The sequence below is a fragment of the Pipistrellus hanaki genome (assembly GCF_964339955.1).
Source record: "Pipistrellus hanaki genome assembly, chromosome: 6".
Classification (NCBI taxonomy): Eukaryota; Metazoa; Chordata; class Mammalia; order Chiroptera; family Vespertilionidae; genus Pipistrellus; species Pipistrellus hanaki.
The window spans coordinates 7,810,545-7,834,619 of NC_140508.1; the positions used below are offsets into that span (position 1 = coordinate 7,810,545).

At 39.9% G+C, this 24,075-nt stretch overlaps 1 protein-coding gene across 1 annotated transcript in view; it reads right to left on the reverse strand.

Annotated features, from left to right (window-relative positions):
• RAB22A (RAB22A, member RAS oncogene family) overlaps nt 1-24,075 on the reverse strand; it is a 54,839-nt gene that overhangs the window by 20,910 nt on the left and 9,854 nt on the right. The window contains exon 3 of the mRNA XM_084887277.1: nt 1,591-1,672. Coding sequence (XP_084743403.1) covers nt 1,591-1,672 — 82 coding nt within the window. The remainder of the gene's footprint in view (nt 1-1,590; nt 1,673-24,075) is intronic.

Consider the following 24,075-nt stretch of genomic DNA (forward strand, 5'->3'; position numbering starts at 1 on the left):
CAATGTGTCCTATATCTATCTATCTATCTGCCTCCCTACCTCCTTCCCTTCCACTCTCTCTAAAAATCAATGGAAAAACATCCTCAGGTGAGCATTAACAAAAACAAAAAAACAAAGAACATCTTAATAGGTTTCTGCTATTATGGCAGCAGCAAGGGAGGTATAAACACTACTAATTCTTTTTCTTTCTTTCTTTTTTTTTGTGGTCTAGAAAAAAAGAGATGCTCCATATCACTGTGTATACTGACTCAAAGCATCATGGACTCTATATCATAGCCTGATTCTTTATAATGAGGATGTTGCTGTATCATCAAATATATGGGAGGGGTAAATTGAAACTTGGGATTCAGTGAAAAGGTACATATGTTATCAGTATGAAGAGCCACCTGAGTTTTTGGTTAATGGAACACACACCACAACTGTGCCTACAGATATGCTAAGGAAGGCTCTGTGGAAGCAACACTTGGGAAGGACGGAAGAGTGATGGCTAGCAAAGGCCTAGCTGTCCTAATACTCCATGCAGATACAGAGTACAAGGCATGGGAGAGTCTAGGAGCTGGATATCAGATGAGCAATTGACACAGGGTATGACATTCAGGATTAAAACAGAAGCAAGGTAACAGATAAACTTAGGTCATTAGATCTGTACAGATGCATGGTGTCTATGTCCAGGACAACAGTAAGGGCTGTTTTGTTTCCTTTGTTTGTTTGTGATGATTCTGTCAGGTTTTATGCCACACACAGTATCTCTGCTGTCTTAGATAAGACTGTGATGACAGACTATTTCTTCCAATTACTTCTGGAATACTTTTAAGAGCTTAAGATAGCACTGTGCATCCATCAGATGTTCTATCTGATACTACTGTTTGAAAACAAAATTAAACAGCAGGTAAATAATGGGGTGGCTGCCAGACATCCCTCGACAGGGAAATTAGACTTAGGGCCCAGAGTAAAATAAGGCAGCAGGCAGGTGTGTGTTCTCCCACCACCTTCCCACTCCTGTATGACTTGGGTGGGCTCCACCCCATCTCCCCTCTGCACTGTGATGTCTCAACCCAGTTCCTACATTTGGTTCAGGCTCTTCCTTAAGCAGATAACCATCTTGGACAATTTTATCATCAGGCACTTATTAAGTATCTATTACAAAGCACTGTGTTAGCTCATCCATTTCACTTAATCTCAAACTTTATACGCAGTAAGTTCCTTCTTTAGCTTTTAAAAGGCAGCTATAAATGAGATGTGCTTAGCTCTCCCTTTCTACCACTAATTCTCTTCTATCTTTGTGGGAGGACAGAGCCCCAAATTACACACAATGCTCTAAGCGGGATTTTATCAAGCCCGTTAGTCAGCATTTACTTTAAGACACTAAAAAGTATAAAAATGCCCTCAGTACCCATTACCACTTTCTCCATCAATGGACTTTGTGATTCTAATTGGAAAGAAAAAGGCTGTCTTACGCAAACAGGAATAAATGTATCTCAGGCACACAGAAGAGAGTGGGTAATGTGAAAATGACAGGCACATCAATGGTTTAGTTGGAGCTTTATTTGGGCCTCAGAAAAACACATAGTAAATTAAAGGGTGACTTACTCGTTCTTGTCCAGCTGTATCCCAGATTAGGAATTTATGTAGCTCATTTTGGTACTGGACAGTCTTGGTCATAAAGGATGCCCTATAAAGAGAGACCTAAATGATCAGAATACAATTATTTAAAGCATGTTGCCAGCCCCAGTTGGAAACATCACTTAAGACTTTTTAACGCCCAGGCTCCTGCTCCACACTCTGTCCTCATTGTGGTCCCCTCTGGAGTATTTATGAGATGAGCAGATACTGGCTGCATAGTCTGTGTCAAAATAAAGCATTACGCACATCTGCCCAACACAAAAAAGAAAGCGTGCTTTGGCTTGTGACTGCCTAAGCTTTGTATAATTTGGTAATCCAGACAATACTCTCCCTTGTAAAATACAGAAATTATTATTTTAAAAGATGGTAACATCGAAGAACTTTCCATAATAGAAAACTAGTACTCTATTAAAAATATTGGGCCTTGTGAATTTGTGCTTTCCCATTCCCAAAGCAGATGGCCATATATACAGCTAAATAAGAGCCAGTGTAAGATATCAGACAAGGAGCAGGAAGATGGCTGGAGAAGCCACACCCTGGTGATCACCTCTGTTTCAGTAGCAAAACAGCCCCTCAGCTGACCTAATGGACCACATCAGCGCCTGACCCAGTCCTCAATGGGAAAGGATGGTGTGCAGGCCATACCACTCATTCTGAGGGACCATTCTGCCCAGGGCCTATGAAATTATTTGGAGGGGGGTGTCTCGTACCTTTTGGAGAATCTCTGAGGTGCCACGGTGGCCCAGAGCACATGCTTGGACACCCTAGGGCAGTGGTTCTCACCCTTTCTAATGCCGTGACCATTTAATACAGTTCCTCATGTCATGATGACCCCCAACCATGAAATTATTTTCGTTGCTACTTCATAACTGTAATTTTGCTACTGTTAATGAATCTTAATGTAAATATCTGTGTTTTCCGATGGTCTTGGGCTCTACAGCAGCGGTTCTCAACCTGTGGGTCGAAGCTCACAGGTTGAGAACTGCTAGCAGGGTCACCTAAGAAGGAACATGAGGAACTGTGTTAAAGGGTCGCGGCATTAGAAAGGGTGAGAACCACTGCTCCAGGGGCTCTTGAACATAGGTTTAGTCCTGCTCTGGGCTGGGCCTGGCTCTAATACTATCTTCTACACCTATGCACCCAGATAGTTCCCTCTTAGGAGTCCTCTGTCCCCCAGGCTCAATACATCGAAGACCCCAGAGATGATTTCTTCTTTTCTTCTGGATACAAGCCCCTGGGGCCAAGGGCCCTGCTATACTGTTGGAACTGAACACCCCACTCAAGCACTTCCAAATACAATGGATGTTTGAAATACGTCTGAGATTCGTGTAATAGCTACATAAACTTTAAGACAGTACGAGATGAAATCGATAGAATGGTTCTCTGAAGAATCACTGAGCTCAGCTAAGTATCAGAATCCTTAGTTTTAAAAAACTTAAATTCTGCTACAATTGAATTCCTGGCAATGTTTATATAAATTATGGCCTAGCAAGCAGCCTCCCAAACAGTGACTGTGATGAGGAAAGAAAGGAAGTTAGAAAGCAAAATCACATATTTGGATAGGTACTAGATATTTATTTACTGAAAATGTACCCCTAGGTATCCTTAGTAAAGTGCTTTATGCATAGAAGGTGCTCAATAAATGGTTATTGTTTTGAGAACTTTTGGCAACTCACCATGATTAAATCAGGATGTGCAGCATGATTTCTCATTCAGGAGAGATCTAAGCATTCAATCACTCGTTTATTATAAAAATTAAATGATATGATGTCATGAAAGTGCTCTGTATGTTGTAAAGCACTATACCTACACAGGTAGTATTATTATTATTATTTAAGAGCAGCTCCAGGAAACATTTTAGTTTAGATTTTACAATTAGTCCTAAAAGCTTACAACTCAACTCTCCATCAATTATGGCTGTGGTGTTCCATTTAAGAGTGACAACGGGTGTCCAAAAGAGGCCTATTAACCGAGCCCAGGCATCCAACACATCCATTATGGTTGTGCAAAGAACAAGAGAAGAAATATACTTGCAGTAGACAAAAGGCTGAGAAAGGTATATATAACAATTAAAAGGAAACGTTTCATTACATGGTCAAAATTCACTTAAGTTCAACCTACCTGCCAACCATTTCCCCATCAATGGAAGTGCATATTCATTACTCAGGGGAAAGACAGAATGGCAGCTATCACATAATGAAAGTATCTGAAAGGATTATATCCAATTTCCTGTCACTGACCCCAGGCCATCCTTCCAGCTCCTCCCATGGTCACCTCAACACACCTTTCCTATCTACACCAAGGTCTTCTTGTGTCCAAAGCTCTCTACTTGGGTCTTCTCGGATCTACATCATTGGCTTCTTGTCCTTTGATCATCAGCATCATTTACCCACTCTGCCAGTTCTTTAGGAATCTTGTCTGTCCTGTCTCAACCACCCAGACTAGCCTCTCCACTGGCTTCTTCCACCCAGTGTGGGGATGGCTGTCTTGCTTGAGGAAAGTCACAAAGCTGTGTGGGCCAGTGTGAGATGAGCCTGTTTCTGCTAGGCCACCTCTTAGGCCTTCATCCCATACAGCAATTATTCCACATTCTTATGACTGCTTTCTAACTCTCTACTCTACCACTTTTTACTACCCTTCTTTTTCAGGACAACATTTCCTTTCTGCCTTTGCAGAGAAAACAGAGGTTAGAAACCCCAAATCCTCTAAAAAGTTCCCCAGTCAACCCTCCCAACTTAAGAAAAAACCAATTTCCATTCACACTGACTGTGATTTCCTTTTCTGACTGTAGCTGAATCCAACATGTCCTTTCTTTAATTCACCCATCACCCTTCCCCTAGATCATGATCCCAGCACATCCTGCCACGGCCACTGCAGTCATAAATTAGCTGCCTCTTCACAGTCTAAAATCCTTCTAACTGTTCCTGTTTCTGTCTTCACAGAGACTTTTCCTTAATGCGTTTCCACCAGTTCTGTGGCAAGATGCTCCTCATTCTTTATGTCTCAGGTCAATTGCCAAAGATCACAGAAAGCTGTGTGGTCCACCCAAAGGAGGCAGCTTCCCACTCCAACTTCACTCTGCAACACACATCCCCTTTTGTCTTCTGGGCACTACTACCCTGTTTGATCAGCTTACTTATGTATTATTTTTTTCAATTTATTTGCTCAAGCTTTCACTCATCCAGGAGAAATGTAAGCTCCATGAGAGCAGGGACCTTGCTATACTTCTTTCTCATCTCTCTCCTCCATGCTATCTATAGAGTTCTGACAGAGTATTTGTCGTGTTGCTGTTTTTACTCTCACAACTCTAAGATGTTCTGGCTACCCCCTTCTTGGAGCACTGCCTATGAAGTGCAGGCAGAGCTGAGATCGGAGGTGAAGGCAGCCTCTAACTGCAGCTGGCTGTGTGACCTCTAGGCCAGGGCTGATTATGCACAGGGAAGTCTTTCCTGCCTGCTGAACCACCAGTTCTATCCCCTATAGCAGGCAACAGGCAAAACCCAGGAGCAACAGTGAAGAACTACCAGTCCTTCCATCGCCTTCCATCACTCTTGGATTTTGCTAAGGAAGCAGTGGTGCTAGTAGATGGGGTCTCTTTGCTGGTGGCTCATGTGTAGAATTGAGTCTCACCTCTAGGATCCAGCTCAGGTGGCTATGGTGAGATGACCACACCGCCCTCACTTTGCCACCTCTGAGCTCCACCAAAGCCTCCTTAATAGCAATTGGCATCTCTGTTGATTTCTGAGAGTCTGAAATCTTGGCCTGTCTTACCTGTAGAAACCATTTCATCCTGAACATACGGATTCAGTTTGTCTATGTAGTGGTAAAGCCTGGTGCAGGGTCACATAATGAGATAGGGTGTTGCCCAGTCATTTCTTCCAAATGGTCCCTAGGGAGCTCTGGGCTTAGCCCTGGGGCAGAATGACTCACTTAATTCCCTTCCATAGCCTCACATTTTTATCTGCTGAGGACAGCACTATTCTAAATCTGATTGAATTTAGCTTAGCTATACCATTAAACTCTAATCACCACCTCATACTGAACGTGATAAAGACAGCGCTTACATTTTTCCACCTCACCCCCACAAAAGTCCCAAATTCCAAGTTCTCAATCAGTACATGTGGTCTGCCTTCCACAGAACTGAAACTGGTCTGCAACAACAGTTTATGTCCTTTGTTACTTGCATCCAATTTTGTAGAATTGTCTGGTTCTTCATTTTATATTTAATCTACACTTGAACCTCAATCCCTGATATAAGTTCATAAATTGGACCCTAATCTCTAAGTGAGACTACTATAATTTTTCCCTCCCACTGTCACTTGAACTCTAGGATCACTCTTTTACTATTCAAGTTAAATGATGGGGAGGGTATGATAACTTCCATATCTTGCTTTCTGAAAAACGGGCAATGGCTTCCTGCCATTCCAATGATACATTTTTATTTTCAAGCCTGCCATTTACTTGTCTGATAACCTTATTTTTCACTATTCAACCATCGCTCTTCACTCTGCCTAGGCAGATCTTATTACCTCTTTAATCTAAAATCCCTACTAGCATTATTTCCTAAAGCTAGAGTGCCTTTCATAGACTTCTCCATTTTTCATGACATTCTCAAAATATAACTTTCATGCACACCAAGCAGTCATGATCTCTGGTCACAGTACGTGTTCCCAATGAAAATACCTGCCATGAAATGTTTTAAAATTTCTTTTCTTTGACTACAGTGGGCTTGCTTGGCTCTCTCAGAACAAGGTGTGCCCTGCCCTCTTTAACATTCTAGGACCTCTCCCGACTGCAAGCCCTTTTCTTGGAGTGGCACATGGGATGCTGTCATCCTCAAAATGACATATGGTGCCTTTTAAGGATGAACAACTCAGCACATTTAAAAATGAACAAAAGATTGAAACTAAACAACTCTAAATCTCATGCAAACAATGCCTAGATCTCTAGGTTATATACACTGATAGAAATACTACTGAATACACCAGGATGGAGACAAAAGGTACATGAAATCTAGTAGTTCCTTTAATGAACACACCAAGGGGCCTTCAGGAGAACTTAGGATGGCGCCCGGAATTTACCAGGTGCTCAGTGAGAATTAGCTGAATATAAAGGCATATCTGTCATGTAAGATGGCTTCAAAAAGCCAGAAGTCTTATGAGGATTCGTAAATTCAGTTACTTAATGTGGGTTCCATAGTCATGCATATTTTTAACCCTTCCTTTAAACTCTACCATCTCTTAAGCTAACAAGATCTAAGGGTTAAAGTCTCACTCTGATCCTTTCATGCTTAGCTGGTGGTCCTTTCATCCTTCTTCAGGGCACACCATTGCAGTCTCCTCTTCCATCTTCCATTCCCTTCCATTCCCAAATATAAAATGAAGAACCAGACAGTTCTACATGCCAGGTACAGAGGCTCAATAATGGCTCTTCCTCCAAAGACTTTCATACCCCGATCCAAGAACCTATGGCTACATTACCTTCTGTGGCAAAAGGAAGCTCACAGGTGCTATTAGACTAAGAATCTTTCGATGGGTAAGGAGCCCGATTTATCCAGTGGGCCCAATGTAATCACAAAGGTCCTTATAAGAGGGACCAGAGGCAGTTGGAGCCTGGGAGAAGGGAATGGAAGATAGAAAAGGAGACTGCAATGATGTGCCCTGAAGAAGGATGAAGCCCACCAGCTAAGGGAGCCACCAGAAGCTAAAAAAGGAAACAAACTCTCCCCTCAGAGCCTCTGGAAGGAACCAGCTCTGTCAACATCTTGACTTTAAGCCAGTGAAACTGGTTTCAGACTTCTGACTTCCACTATTATCCTATGCTAGAGGCCCAGTGCACGAAATTTGTGCATGGGCTGGGAGAGAGGAGGTGGTCCCCTCAGCCCAGCCTGCACCATCTCCAATCTGGGATCCCTTGAGGGATTTCTGACTGCTGGTTTAGGCCCCATGCAGGATGCGACCTAAACTGGCAGTCAGACATCCCTCTTTGCAATCCAGGACCACTGGCTCCTAATCACGTGCCTGCCTGCCTGGCTGATGCCCCTAACTGCCTCTGCCTGCCAGCCTAATCACCCCCTGGTTGCCCCCTAATTGCCTCTGCTTGATGTCCTGATCTGTCCCCTAACTGCTCCCCTGCTGGCCTGCCTGATCTCCTCTAACCACTCTGCCTGCCTGCCTGATCACCCCTAAGTGTCTCTGCTTGCCAGCCTGATCGCCTCCTAACTGCTCCCCTGCCGGCTGGCCTGATTGCCTGAACAGCAGGCTGTGTGGGGTGACCAGGCTGTTGGGGGCTCATGAGGAGCAACCAAGCCAGCAATGGGGGTAGATGGAGGCAACCAGGCCAGCAGGTGGGGCAGTTGGGGGCAATTAGGCTGGTGGGAGGGGGCAGTGAGGAGACACTAGGCCAGCAGGGTGGGTGGGCAGTTGGGGGTGACCAGACCAGCAGGGGGGACAGTACGGGGTGACCAGGCCCACAGGGAAGGGGCAGTTAGGGGTGACCAGGCCAGCAGGGGAGGTAGTTAGGGGTGACCAGGCCAGTAGGCAGGTGAGTGATTAGAAGCCAGAAGTCCAGGATTGTGAGAGGGATGTCCGACAGGCAGTTTAGGCCCAATCCCAGGGCCGGTCAGACATCCCCTGAGGGGTCTTTGATTGGTAAGGGTGCAGGCTGGGGCTGAGGGAACCCCCGTATGCACGAATTTCATGCACTGGGGCTCTAGTAGCTAATAAAACCGTAATATGCAAATAGACGGAACAGTGGAATGACTGGTCGCTATGATGCATACTGACCACCAGGGGCAGAGCTGACCCAACGGGGGAGCCCACTCAGTTAGAAGCTGGGTTCACAGCTGGCGAGTGCAGTGGCAGGAGCCTCTCCTGCCTCTGCTGCAAGCAGGCAGTAAGGAGCAAAGGGTCCCAGGCTACAAGAGCCCCAGACTACAGCAGGGATGTCTGACTGCTGGCAGTCAACAATCTCTAAGAGGTCCTGGACTGCGAGAGAACACAGACCAGGCTTAGGGATTTCCCCGCCCCCCCCCCCCCCCATCCCAGTGCATGAATTTCATGCACCAGGCTTCTAAGCTATATATATAAAAGCCTAAGCGACCGAACAACCGAACAGTGGGTCAACCAGTTGCTATGATGTGCATTGACCACCAGGGGGCAGATGCAGGAGTTGCCCCCTGGTGGTCAGTGTGCTCCCACAGCAGGAGCGCTGCTGCGGCCAGTGAGCCTCTCCTGGTCGGGAATGACTGGAGCAAGCCCACAGCAGGTTCAGTGGGGCCGGGATAAGCAGGAGCTGCAGGCAGGAGTGGCAGGCAGTGTTGCACTATCGGTTTCCGTCCAACCCCCACAGGCCACGCCAAGGGACCCCACTGATGCACGCATCTGTGCACTGGGCCTCTAGTAAAATAATAAATCTGTGTTCCTGTGAGCCATTAAGTTTGCCAAAATCTGTTACAGCAGCACTAGGAAACTAATATACTAGGAAGGATTTCAGAGAAGAGGTCAAGTTTGAGCTAAACCCAGAAGTTAAGGAGGGATCAGATGGGACAAGACAGGGGTGGGATGGGGTAATGAGTGCAGTTATGTCTCCAGGCAGCCAGGAACAAATAGTGGATGAAGGGCAGCAAGCCACTGTACTCTAGCACTGATGGTCGTGTACACTTCCCAGTAAGTTAGTATCTCCCCAAAGGCCAGGGCTCCACGGGTACCATCCCTACTGTATCTGTGCTCCATCTGAATCATTTACTACTGAATATTGTAAAAAATCACCCTATTTAAAAACAGCCTGGTCTAAATGATAACATTGGTAAAATTAAAAAACCCATAGGTTTCACGGACTAGTTTTATTTTTCCTAGTAGACAATAAAATACTTAGCAATGAAAATTTAAATGTTCATCTGTGCACTATCTAAAGTCATCTCACAGTGATGATATGGAAAGACAACTAAAAGTGAGGGGGGGAAATAAAAGTGAGGGGGAAGGAAGGGTTGATGGTATCACACCTGTTTCAGAGGTGAGTTCTCGAAGCAGGCTGTTGGGGCCTTTCCGCTAGATACTAGGCCTTAGCAACCTGTTCACCAAGGAGATGGATCTGTATTTTTATGGACATTATGGGGTGGAAGTGAAAATAGGCAAAAATTGGGGGATACTAAGGACGGTGAGAGCCAGGACAGCTGGCAGGAACTGGACAGAAAAGGAAAGAAGGAAAAGGGAGAAAGATGGGGTAGGTTTGAAGAGCAAGAAGGAACACAGAGGCTGGTACACACAAGCATCAGGTATTGACTGGTATAAGGGGAGGGAGAGTTCTGAAAGTCTGAGGCAGGCTGCTGTCAGCTCAGGCAACTGTGTGTGTGATGAGCTATTTCAGTTACTTCCAAATTATAATTATATTCATTAATTTTTTGAATAGGTAATACATTAACATGCTTCATTACCCAAAATGTACAAAATGGATATATACTGAAGTGTCCCCCTCCTGCCCCTTTCTCCCAGCCATTCAATTCCTCACCTTGGAAACGGATCTTTTCAGCTTATGTCTCCTTTCAAAAATACTTCAGGTTTATACCAACACATGTATATACGGTTTCCCCTGCATTCTCTCCTTTATTTTTTAACACATATTTACTACATATTTTAATTTTTTTACTCTATATTATACTGAGATCAACATAAATATATAAAATTTCTTAAGCTGTTTTTTTCTTTATCACATTACTAAAGGCCTGGTGCACGAAATTCATGCACAGGGGTTGGGGGGTGGTATCCTTCAGCCCAGCCTGCATCCTCTCTAATCTGGGACATCCCTCTCACAATCCAGGACTGCTGGCTCCCAATTGCTCACCTGACTGCCAGCCTGATTACCTCCTAACCACTCCCCTGCCAGCCTGATTTCCCCTAACTGCCCTACCTTGCTGACCTGGTCCCCTTCAACTGCCTTCCCCAGCAGGCCTGGTCACTCCCAACTGCCCTCCCCTGCTGACCCGGTCACCCCTAACTTCCCTCCTTTGTCAGCCTAGTTGCCCCTAACTGCCCTCCCCTGCTGGCCTGGTCACCCCTAACTGCCCTCCCCTGCTGGCCTGGTCACCCCTAACTGCCCTCCCCTGTTGGCCTGATCGCCCCTAACTATCCTTCCCTGCAGGCCTGGTCACCCCTAACTGCCATCCCCTGCTAGCCCAATTGCCTCTAACTGCCCTCCCCTGCCAGCCTGGTCACCCCTAACTACCCTCCTCTGCCAGCCTAGTCACCTCTAACTGCCCTCCCCTGTTGGCCCAGTCACCCCCAACTGCCCTCCCCTGTAGGCCTGGTCTCTCTCAACTGCCCTCCCCTGCAGGCCTGGGCCCCTCCCTCCCAATTGTCCTCTCCTGCAGGCCTGGTCACCCCCAACTGCCCTCCTCTGACATCCCGTCATCCCTAATTGCTTTCCCCTGCAGGCCTGATCACCCAAAACTGCCTTCCCTTGCAGGCCTGGTCACTCCCAACTGCCCTCCCCTGCTGGCCATCTTGTGGCAGCCATCTTGTGTCCACATGAAGGTGGCCATTTTTGACCACATGGGGGCTGACATATTGTGTGTTGGAGTGATGGTCAATTAACATATCACCTCTTTATTATCAACAATACTGCAATTATTAACTCTGTACAATTATTAACCTTGTGGTTTGAACACTATGTGAGTTTATCTGTAAGTCCTAGAATTACACTTGTTAAGCCCCAGTGTATAAGACAAGAGCAGTATACTGGCTGAGGGTGCAGACTTTTAAGTCAGACTGTTCAACTTTGCTTATTAGTTTTGCCACCAACTGCATATCACTAGACAAGTCAATTAACCTCTCTTTGCCTCAGTTCTCTCATTTGAAAACCAGGAATAATTTCAGGGTTTATAACACAGGGCTTTAAAAACACTGCATATATTTACTGAAGTATGACTAACATAAAATAAAGTGCTTAGTGGAGGTTTTCAGTTCAATAAATTTGACATTTCATATTCTTGTGTAACTACTGGCCAAAAGAAGATAAAGAATATTTCCACAGTCTCAGAAGTCCCCTTGTGTCCATTCCAATTATTCTGGCGAGCCCTTTTTGACTTCTACATCATGGGTCAGTTCTGATTGTCTTTGGATTTCATGCATGTGGAACCACAAACTATACACTCGATTGTGTCTAGCTTTTTCCACTGAACAATATTTTTGAAATTCATCTATACAGGGGTGGACATCAGTAGGTTTACAGTTGTTTATATGGGAAATAATACAATAATGAGTAAATAATACAAGAATAAACTGTTTCACATATTCACAACTGTATACCTATTTTTGCCCACTGCTGTATTTGGTTGTTAATTCTCTCTTACTGTGGTATGGTATTCTATTGTATGACTATATCACATTTTGTCTATTAAAATTTTTTAAAAAATAGTTTATTGATCTTTAGAGAGAGAGGAAGGGACAAGGAGAGAGAAACATGGATGTGAGAGCACAACATTGATAGGCTGCCTCCTGCATCCCCCTACTGGGGATTAAACTCACAGCCTGGCATATGCCATGACCTGGAATCAAACTGGTAACCTCCTGGTGCAAGGGACAATGCCCAACCACTGAGACACACAGGCCAAGACTGCTCATTCTTTTTTTCCTTTTTTTAAAAAAAAATATATTTTATTGATTTTGTACAGAGAGGAAGGGAGAGAGATAGAGAGTTAGAAACATCGATGAGAGAGAGTCATCAATCCGCTGCCTCTTGCACACCCCCTACTGGGGATATGCCCGCAACCAAGGTACATGCCCTTGACCGGAATCGAATCCGGGACCCTTCAGTCCCCAAGCCGACGCTCTATCCATTGAGCCAAACCGGTCCCGGCTCTTTTTCTTTATATATATATAAATATATATATATATATATATATTATTGATTTTTTTACAGAGAGGAAGAGAGAGGGATAGAGAGCTAGAAACATCAATGAGAGAGAATCATTGATCGGCTGCCTCTATTGGGGATGTGCTCGCAACCAAGGTACATGCTCTTGACAGGAATCGAACCCGGGACCCTTCAGTCCGCCGACTGACTCTCTACCACTGAGTCAAACAGGTTTCGGCAAGACTGCCCATTCTTGTGTTGAAAAATATTTGGGTGGCTTTTAAGTTTTTGTTTATTATGCATAAGGCTGTAGTAAACACTTTTTCACAAGTCTTCTTGTAAACATGCATTTTCATTTCTCTTGGGCAAATAACTAAGGGTAGAATTGCTGGGTTATAGGATAAATGTATGCTTGACTTAATATGAGGGGTCCTCCAAAGAAGTCCAATATTTTATACTCCCAAAAGAAATGTATAAACATCTAAATCCACATTCTCATAAACATTTTGGTTGTTATTATTTAATTTTAGTAATTACCTAAGAACAAGGTGTGGCCGTCCTTGTTTTTTAAGGACTGTATTTTAATTATTTTTTTTGTTTGTTTTTTGATGTCCATTCTTTTTTTTTTTTTTTTTTTTTTTAATATATTTTATTGATTTTGTACAGAGAGGAAGGGAGAGAGATAGAGAGTTAGAAACATCGATGAGAGAGAGTCATCGATCAGTTGCCTCTTGCACACCCCCTACTGGGGATATGCCCGCAACCAAGGTACATGCCCTTGACCGGAATCGAACCCGGGTCCCTTCAGTCCCCAAGCCGACGCTCTATCCATTGAGCTAAACCAGTCCCGGCTTGATGTCCATTCTTAACACTTCTTTTTCTACACTGTACTGGAAAGTCTAGCCAATTCCCTAAGTTAAAAACAAAACAACAACAACAAAAGGTACAAAGATTGTAAACACAGGTTTGGGGTAAAGGCAGTGGGAGGTGTTAGACTACTGGGGTGGACACAGATCTAAACTAGAAAAGACAGTTTAGATTTTTACTCCCAAGTATCACAAGTTAGTGGTAGGGTTGGATTTGCATGTCTGGAGGAAAACATGTAGAACAGGCATTGGAGAACATTTTCTGCGAAGGGCCACACAGTAAATATCTGTAGGTCTGCATGCCAAGGTCTCTGTCATCTTTGCTGCTGTAGCATTGAAAACAGCCATAGACAGTAAGTAAATAAATTGGCATGGCTGGATTTGGCTCCTGGGTTGCAGGTTTGCTGACTCTGAATTAGAGCCGCAAATTATTTATAGTGCTTCACTAAACAATATTTAGAATGCAATAAAACATAAACTATGCACACAAGGAGACAAGTCAGTATTACTAACAATCAAGCTAAAAGACAATGAAGAGAAATGCAGGTGCTCCAGGGAATGTTTATCAGACAGCTCTCCTTTTAACTTTATTAGGAAATGTTTCATTTATACACAAAAGTAGAATCCATTATCCAAATCCAGTAATCATCAACTTTCCACTCTGTAATTGTCATTAAAAGTGGACTTTAAAACAACTATGCCTAACCAGTTTAAGAAAATAAAAAATAAACCTAACATTTTATTTTTAAATAAAAAGTAAACAAAACCTATTGGTAATAACTGGAATCAAGAACTTAATGGATAGATTTACAATCATATTAGAATTAGTTAGAAAAAAAAGATTAAAGAAATGAATGAAGGACTAAAAGAAAATACCTAGACTGAAGCATGGGGGAAAATTATGGAAAATACAGTAAAGTGTATAAGAGACAGAAAAAAAAAAACCCCCACACAAACCAGTACTACAAGTACCACACAAACAAAAACTACAAGTACCAGTATTCTGAGAATGTGAGAAGAGAATATGGAGCAAAAGCAATATTGATGAGATAACTTGAAAATTTTCCAACTTGAAAAATATCAAACCACAGATACAAAGAATACTATGAGCCCAACAGGATAAATCCAATGGAAACTTCACCCACGTATGTCAAAAAATGCTGAAACTCAAAGAGAAGAAATCCTGAAGGCACTCAGAGGAAAAAATGACACATTATCAAGACAGCAACACAACTGACACTGACTTCAATAAAAACAGATGAAGCCAGAAGAAAATTGGATATATTTTTTTTCAAAGTTCTGAAAGACAATAACTGAAAACAAAGAATTCTCTAACCAATGAAAATAGACCTGGGAAATGATTATGGCCTGCCAAAATAGCTAAAATTAAAAATAACTGCTGGTGAAGATATGGAGCAAATGGCCCTTTCATCTATTGCTGGTGGGAACGAAAAAGAATATGAAACCACTCTGGAAAAGAGCAGTTTCTTACAGAGTTAAATATGCCTTTACACTGCCTGTGGTAGCCAGCACAAGATGGCCCTCCGGATCCTCCCACGGTGAATGGAGCTGATGCTGAAATCAATAGGCTATTAGGAAAGGACAGATAAGGTCATAAAGACATTGGGGCTTATATCTCGGACTCTGGTGGATAACTCATTAAGAGAAAGACAGTTCCCATGTTGTGAAGACACTTAAGAGCCTTAACCCAGCTATAAACTGAATTTCTGAATCTTCAAAACGGTGATATAATACATGTTCATTCTGTTTTAAGGTACTGTTACACAATGATAAATAATAAACATTAACCAGAAATTTCACTCTCAGGTATATGTACACAAGAGTAACATGTATGTCTACAAAAAGAACTATATACAAATACTCATAGCAGCATTATTCATTACAGTTCAAAACCGGACTCCATTTAAATGTCCATTAATAGGAGACTGGATAAAGAAATCATGGTATATTAATACAATGCAATACTGCTCAGAAATCAAAACATTAATGAATCTGAAAAACAATATTTTGAGTAAAAGAAAGCAGCATAAATGACAACATATGACTCCATTTATATCAAGTTTAAAATCACAGAAAGGGGGGTATGTTGGTGAGGTGAGAGTAGATATACTAGGAAAGGAGCTTTCAGCGATAATGGAAATGTTCTTTATCTTGACAATACTTAAAACAAGTACAAGCTAAAAATTCATTGAACTACATCTTTTATTATATGTAAATAAAAGCTCAATTAAGAAAAGATAATATTAAGACATTTTCAAACAGATAACCGAGCACTAGAAGAGTATATTAAAAGAAATACAAAATAGTGTTCTTCAGAACGGAGCAAATAATCCCAGATGAAAAGTCAGAGATGCAGGCAGAATATAAAGCAAGGGAAAGATTAAACATGTGGAGGAAATTGACAGGACTGTTGACTGTATACCAATAATAAATGTCCTATGAGGTCTAAGTTACAAAATTAAAATACGCTATCGGAGCATAAAAGGCAGGAAGCAGAGAAATTGGATTTGAGATCCTCGCATTGCTGGAACATGATAAAAGTAATACCTTATATTAGACTTGAATAAGTCAAGGATGCTAAAGGTAATTTCTAGAGTAAACACTTGAAGAATAATAAAAGAATGTAACCAAGATAAACAAAGGGGAAAATATGGCATTAAATACAAAGTTCAATCCAAAGGACATAGAACAGACAGGGTAATTAAAAAGCCAAGTGATAGGGGGAGGTCAAGGGGGAAAAAAGGAGACATATGTACTATTATTTGTAATGCTTCAAACAATAAAAACACACACACACACACACACACAAAAAAAAAAAAACCAAGTGTAAAATTATAGGTTTAAACATAAATACATTGCCAATTATATTAATGGTGAAATTATTAAATACTCAGATTAAAAGTAAAAGTTAGGAGTTAGGAGTCCAGTAATGGTGGTTGGCAGCTTGTACTGAAATAGCCCTCAGAGACTTGTCAGTGCTACAGGCTGGAGGACAAGGGTCAGGGCTATTAGTGTGGTTGGAAATGAAGAAGAAAGGTCCTAGAAAGGAAGATGCTGCGGAGGAAGGAGCTGCAAATCTATACAACAATTCCTCTCAAATCCACAACTGACTCTTAAACCACACATACAATAGGGGAGCCTTCAAGGACAGCAACAGCTGAAAGGCTAACAAAAGCTGAACAGAGCGCAACTAGCATGATTCAGTGGTTAAGTGTTAACATATGAACCTGGAAGTCACGGTTTGATTCCAGAAAGGGGACATGCCTGGGTTGTGGCTTGATTCTCACTGAGGTTGCCTGCAAGAGGTAGACAATCATTGATTCTCTCTCATCACTGATGTTTCTCTCTCTCCCTCTCCCTTCCTTGCTGAAATCAATAAAAAAAAAATTAAAAAAAAAAAAAAAAAAAAAAAAAAAGCTGAGCCCAAACTGGTTTGGCTCAGTGGATAGAGCGTTGGCCTGCGGACTGAAAGGTCCCAGGTTCGATTCCGATACGTTGGTTGCGGGCACATCCTCAGTAGGGGCAGCTGATCAATGATTCTCTCTCATCGATGTTTCTAACTCTCTATCCCTCTCTCTTCCTCTATCTGTAAAAAATCAATAAAATATATTAAAAAAAAAAAAAAAAAAAAAGAAGGAAGCTGAACAGAGAGTTAGCTACTGCTGACTGTAAGAAAAGAAGAGTTGGGAGTTTAAATTCTGCCAAGTTTCGGAGGCCCAGTGAACACCCTGACTGAAAATCCAAATAGGCCATACCTTATTAAGTAAAGACATGATCCCAGGAATAAGGCTAAAGGCAACATTCCAAAAGAACCATCCTAACAAAGTGTAAAAGCAAGTATAAAAGCTTCCACAACTTCATAATGACTAGCCTATAATTTGACCTTCTACTAAACAAAATGCAACACTCCTCAGCAGAAGATAAAATAATCTAAAACCTCTGTAACATATCTCCTGTAGTGAATGCTATATATAAAAAAATTACTAGATATGCAAATATAATGTGACCTAAGGTCAAGAGAAAAAAAAAAAAAGTAAGTAGCAACAGATCCTGAGCTAATCCAGATGTTGGCATTAGCAGAATTGTACTTTAAAAGTGCCTATTATACTAGTAAATATAATTAAGGCTCAAAGCAAAAGAGCCATATTGAGTGAACAGAAGGGAAACCTAAACATGTAAAATATAAAAAAGAGCCAAATGTAAATTCTAGAATTAAGGACAATATCTGAAGGAAAAAGATATACTAGATGTACAGTAGACAGTAGAAGGGAGAACCGAACTTAAAGACAGATCATATAGAAATAATGTGATCTTAAGAACTGAAAGAAAAAGATGGGGGAAAACACACAGTGACTTATATAACAATTTATTTAACACCAGAGGCCCAGTGCACAGCTTGGCCTGTGCCCTCTTGCAATCCGAGATCCTTGGGGGATGTCGGAGGCCTGGTGCTCAGATTTGGCTCGATCCCTGCAGGCCAGGCCAAGGGACCCCACTGGTGTGCGAATCTGGGCCTCTAGTATGCATATAAGATCTTTGGTTAATCTCTTCTTTCCCTCCCCTTTCACCCTCCCCCCTGAGATTCAGCAGTCTCCTCCATGTTTCCATGCCTGTGCATTGAGTGTCTGCTCCCTGGTGGTCAGTACACATCAATGGCTACTGGTCAAATGGTTGGGCACTTAGCATGTTACATATATATATATATATATATATATATATATATATATATATATATATATATATATATTTATATAGATAGATAGATGTGTGAAATTAGAATCCCATAGGTGAAGTAAGAGAATTGGGTAGGCAAACTATTTCAAGAAATAATAGCTGACAATGCCCCAAATAATAGAATTTCTGACCCAAGAAACTCAGTGAACCCAAAGTATATTGACCTTCTACTGCATGTAGATACTACAGTAAATTGTGAAAACAAAAGATAAAGAGCAGATCTTAAAAGCAGCCGGATAATAAAGATACTCTTACCTATGTGCTAAGGATGATGCCAGGCCACTGAGTAGAAACCACAATACAGAAAAATTAATGTAGATGGCTCAAAGAACTAAATGCAAAGCTAATAACTTGAGAAACACATAGGAGAATATATTTAAGACCTTATTGTAGGCAGAGCTTACTTAGAGAGGACCAAAAGGTATAAACCAGAAAAAGACAAAATTGACAACATAGGCTTCATTAAAATGAATGTCCTCTTCAACAGAAGACATCATTTAAAAAATGAAAAGGCAAACCATGGAATGTAAGAAAACATTTGCAATAAATATACTTGTGAAAATATTTGCAATAAATATATCTAGTAGAAGAGTTGTATTTGTAATATATAAAGAATTTAAACAAATCTGTAATAAGACAAAAACAAAAAACAAAAAAAACACAAATAAAAATAGACAAAAGACTTAAATAGTGACTTCATAAAAGCTATGTGAATGACAAAAAGACCCAAAGATGTTTAATGTTATTACCCATCTGGGAAATACAGATTAAAAGCCCAATGGAATACCATTTTTCACCCACAAGGATAACTCACGTGAAAAAGACACATAATAGTAAGGCTATAGAATGACTGGAATTCTATACATTGCTGAGGGAGGATAAAAGAAGACCACCACTTTGGACAATTGTTTGACAACTTAACCTGTTAACCAAGCGGGACGTATAAATATGTCAAACGTAAACAATATCGGGTACGGGTAGGACATATGAATACGTCCTTGAAATATATGTTGCGCCCTGAAATGGGCGGGACGCATATTTCCAAACAACAAAGGTATTAGTCATCCATACATGTCTGGACATAAATTTAAGACAGGGAGGGAATCAGTATAATTTCGCTAGTGAGAGTGGTAGACGTGTTCAACAAGAATTGTTTTGGAGTTAACACATGACTTACTGAATAAAGGGTATAGGATTTACTTAGATAATTTCTATACGTCAATTCATTTGGCTGAACTCTTGTGTCAAAACAATACGGACATTGTTGGAACAATGAGGATAAACAGAGTCGGAATCCCCAGTGAAATAAAAACAAAAAAAATTACAGAAAAATGAACATATAGTAAGATTCAAAGACAAACATGGTTTTAAAATGGAAGGATAAAAAAGACATATTGATGCTCAGTTCTATTCATAATGACGAAAAGACAATGATTGAAAAGAGAGGAAGAAGGCAAGAAAAACTGAATGTTGTCCTCGATTATAACAAGAATATGGGCGGCATAGATTTGGGAGATGGAGTTATGGTGGCCTACACGGCTGCCCATAATAGGGTAAAAAAAATTTATAAGAAAATTTTTCTACAGTTAATTGATATATGCTGCTTCAATGCATATATTATATACAAAAAAGATGAAGGTCATTTGGATCGATTACGCTTTTTGATAGAGTATGTAGAGAAACTGGTAGATAACAACATAGTGAAAACCCACCCAAAGACATCAACAAGCAGCTCTACATCTAAACCAGTGTTTCCCAAACTTCTCTCATGATGAGAATCACCTGGTGGAGTTGTTAAAACACAGATTCCTGAATCCCAACTAAGAAGTGCTAAACTAGAATTTTTGAGAATATATAGGTAAAATTGCATACCTAACTTAGTGCTCTGTATATAAAATCTGTCTTAGAGCACTAGTTAAGTATACAATTTTACCTATATGTTCCCAAAAATTCTAGTTTAGCACTTCTTAGTTGGGATTCAGGAATCTGTTTTAACAACTCCACCAGGTGATTCTCATCATGAGAGAAGTTTGGGAAACACTGATCTAAACCATCACGCTTAGTTGAAAGGCATTTTCCAGAACAAATGAAAAGCGATATAGGAAAAACTAAATCCAGGAAATGCCGAATTTGCTACAAAAAAGGTGTTAGGAAAGAACCTACATACTGGTGTCTAGATTGTAAGGTAGCACTATGTATCAACAATTGTTTTAAAATATATAACTCGGAAGTTGAGTTTTGAATTTTTACATCTATATTTTAATTTTTTAAACTCAATATTTCTATTTTATTTGTGTGCTTTTGTTTATTGTTCTGTAATTGTTAACTTTTTTATATTTTTTATTGTGTATCAAAATAAAATATATATATATTTTTGTAATTTTTATAATTGTTTGTAAAATTTATAATTTTTTAATTCGATGTTTCCATTTTTTTGTTGGTATTCTTTTCTATTTGTTTGTAATTTTGTATTTTCCTTTCTGCTTTATTTATAAATAAACGAAAAAATATATATTTCATAGTCTTTTCATTTATTTTAAGTATAAATAAAAAAATAATAATATGAAATTACATCCTCCAGGCGTGACGTACTGATGCGCCCGTTATATGTTGCATAATTAAAAAGGGAATTTCCCAGTTAACAGGTTAAGTTATTTATACATGAACTGGAAATTCTATTCCTATTTATTCAAAGGAAATGAATGCCTATGTCTACAAAAAGAGTTGTAAAATAAGTTTTCACACTATTGATATTCGTAACAGCCGAAAGCTAAAAACGACCTACATGTCTATAACCAGGAGAATGGATAAACCAATTATTATCTATTCATATAAGATAATATACTCACCAATTTTTTAAAAAGGCCTATGCTACAATGCAACAGTACAGCTGAAACTACAAAACATTGTTTTATGGAGAAGAAATCAAACACAAACTAGTACATTCTGTAAAATTTCACATTCTGATTTATTAATCTCTAGTGATCAAGATCAAACAGGAAAAATAAATAAAATGATTAATAAACCTGACCTAATTCCATTCATAGGACACAGCATCTAATGGTTGTAGGGTGCACAATCTTTTCAAACATATATGGAACATTTGCCAAAATCAACACAGAAAATTCTATGAGATTTTAAAGGATTTAAATAATATCAACTATGTTCTCTTACTTCAATGTATTATGCCAATAATTATTAACAAAGTTAACCAGAAAATTTTCCTAAGTTTGGAAATTGAGCAACACACATCAAAAATCTTTGACATCTGGATCAAAGATGAAATAATATTAGAAACTGGAAAATACAATAAAGACCATATATAACAAACCTATAGCCAACATCACACTCAATGGGCAAAAACTTTAAGAATAGGAACAAGACAGGAATGTCCACTTTCACCACTTTTATTCAGCACAGTACTGGAAGTCCTAGCTGCATTGATCAAACAAGAAGAAAAAATAAAAGACATCCAAATTGGAAAGAAGGAAGTAAAACTCTCATTATTCGCAGATGACATGATATTGTACATAGAAAATCCTAAAGACTCCACTAAAAAACTACTAGATTTAATAAATGAATTTGGCAATGTAGCAGGATACAACATTAGCACCCAGAAATTGATGGTATTTTTATACACCAATAATGAACTCTCAGAAAGAGAAACAAACAAAAAACAATCACATTTACCACTGTAATAACAACAACAACAAAAATTGAGATACTTAGAAATAAACTTAACCAAGGAGGTAAATGACCTGTATTCAGAAAACTACAGAACGTTTTACAATGAGACAGAAAGTATAAACAAGTGGAAGAATATACTGTATTCATGGATTGGTAAAATTAACATCATTAAAATGTCCAAATTACCCAAAGGAATCTATAGATTCAATGCAATCCCTAATGAAATACCAACGGCATAGGAAATACCATGTTGGCCAAGGACCTAGATAGATACTTCACAGATCTAGAACAAATACTCCAACAATTTATATGGAACCAAAAAAAGACCCCGAATAGCTGCAACAATCTTGAGAAACAAGAACAAAGTTGGAGAAATCATAATACCAGGTATCAAGCTATACTGCAAAGCCTCTGCAATCAAAATGTACAAGAACAGCCACATATATCAATAAAACAGAACAGAGAACCCCAAAACTGTCCCAAGCCATTACGTTCAATTAATATTTGACAAAGGAGGCAAGAGCGTACAATAGAGTCAAAACAGTCTCTTCAATAAATAGTGTTGGGAAAATTGGACAGATACCCTCAAAAGAATGAAACTAGACCATCAAATTACACCATACACAAGAATAAACTCAAGTAAATAAAATAATTAAATGTAAGTCATGAAACTATAAAAATTCAAGAAGAAAATATAAGCAGCAAATTATCAGCTCATGTAGCAGAATTTTCACTGATAACATCGCATAATAGTGGTCGGCAAACTCATTAGTCAACAGAGCCAAATATCAACAGTACAACAGTTGAAATTTCTTTTGAAAGCCAAATTTGTAAAACTTTTTCTAACACCACTTCTTCAAAATAGACTCGCCCAGGCTGTGGTATTTTGTGGAAGAGCCACACTCTGCCGACCACTAAGAGAAATAAAGGAAAAAAAATAAACAAATGGAACTACATCAAAATAAAAAGCTTCTGCAGAAAAGAAGCCAGCATCAAAACGAAAAGGGAACCCACTGTATGGGAGAACGTATTTGCCAATGATACACTGATACGGAGTTAATTAAAAAAAACACACACATAAAGTGCTCATACAACTAAACAAAAGAAAGACAAATGATCCAATTAAAAAGTGGGCCAAGACTTAGATCAGCAGTCGCCAACCAGTGGAGATCACTGGTTGTCTGTGAGTTCCAAAAAGTTGTCGACCGCTGAGTCCTAGGATAAACACTTCTCTAAAGAGGACATACAAATGGCCAAGAGACGTACAAAAAAATGCTCAGTGTCACTAATCATCAGAGAGATGCAAATTAAAAACACACTGAGGTACCATCTCTCACCTGCCAGAATGGCTACCATCAATAGATCAACCAACAATAAGTGCTGACTAGGATGTGGAGAAAAAGAAACCTTATTACACTGCTGGAGGAAATGCAGACTGGTGCAGCCATTATGGAAAAACAGTATGGAGTTTCCTCAAAAAATTAAAAATGTAACTGCTATTTGACCCAGTGTTCCTACTTCTAGTAATATATTCTAAGAACCTTGAAATACCAATCAGAAAGAATATATGTATCCCTATGTTCATAGCAGCACAATTTACAATAGCTATAATCTGGAAATAACCCAAGTGTCCATCAATAGATGAGTGGATTAAAAACCTGTAGTACATTTACTCTGGAATACTATGAAGCACTAAAAAAGGATCTCTTACCCTTGAGAGAACATGGAGGGACCTGGAGATTATTATGCTAAGTGAAATAAGCCAGTCAGAGAAAGACAAATATCACATTATCTCATTTATATGTGGAATCTAATGAACAAAATAAACTGATAAATAAAATAGATTAAGAGACATGGAAGCATGCAACAGACTGATAATTCTGTTGGGGGGTTGGGGGAGAGGAAGAGATTAACCAAAGAACTTATATGTATATATGCATATTCCATGGACACAGACAATAGTATGGCAAAGAACTGGGAGAGGGAAGGGGACATTTGAAACACTTTCAATAAGAAAGACAAATTTTTAAAAAGAAATTGAAAATTATTTTGAATCATAATGAAATTATAATATATAAGAACTTATTGGATTTAGCAAAAAACATGGTTAAGGTTTTAAAATATAAGGAGTACAACTGAAAATAATAAAGACTAAAAATCAGTGAGATAATTATGCATATAAGTTAGAAAAAAACACAGCACATTAAACAGGACAGAAACAGTAAATCAGAGTAAACATTAATGAAATAGAGAGCAGACATACTCTAGACTTGATCAAAGGCAAAACTAATGC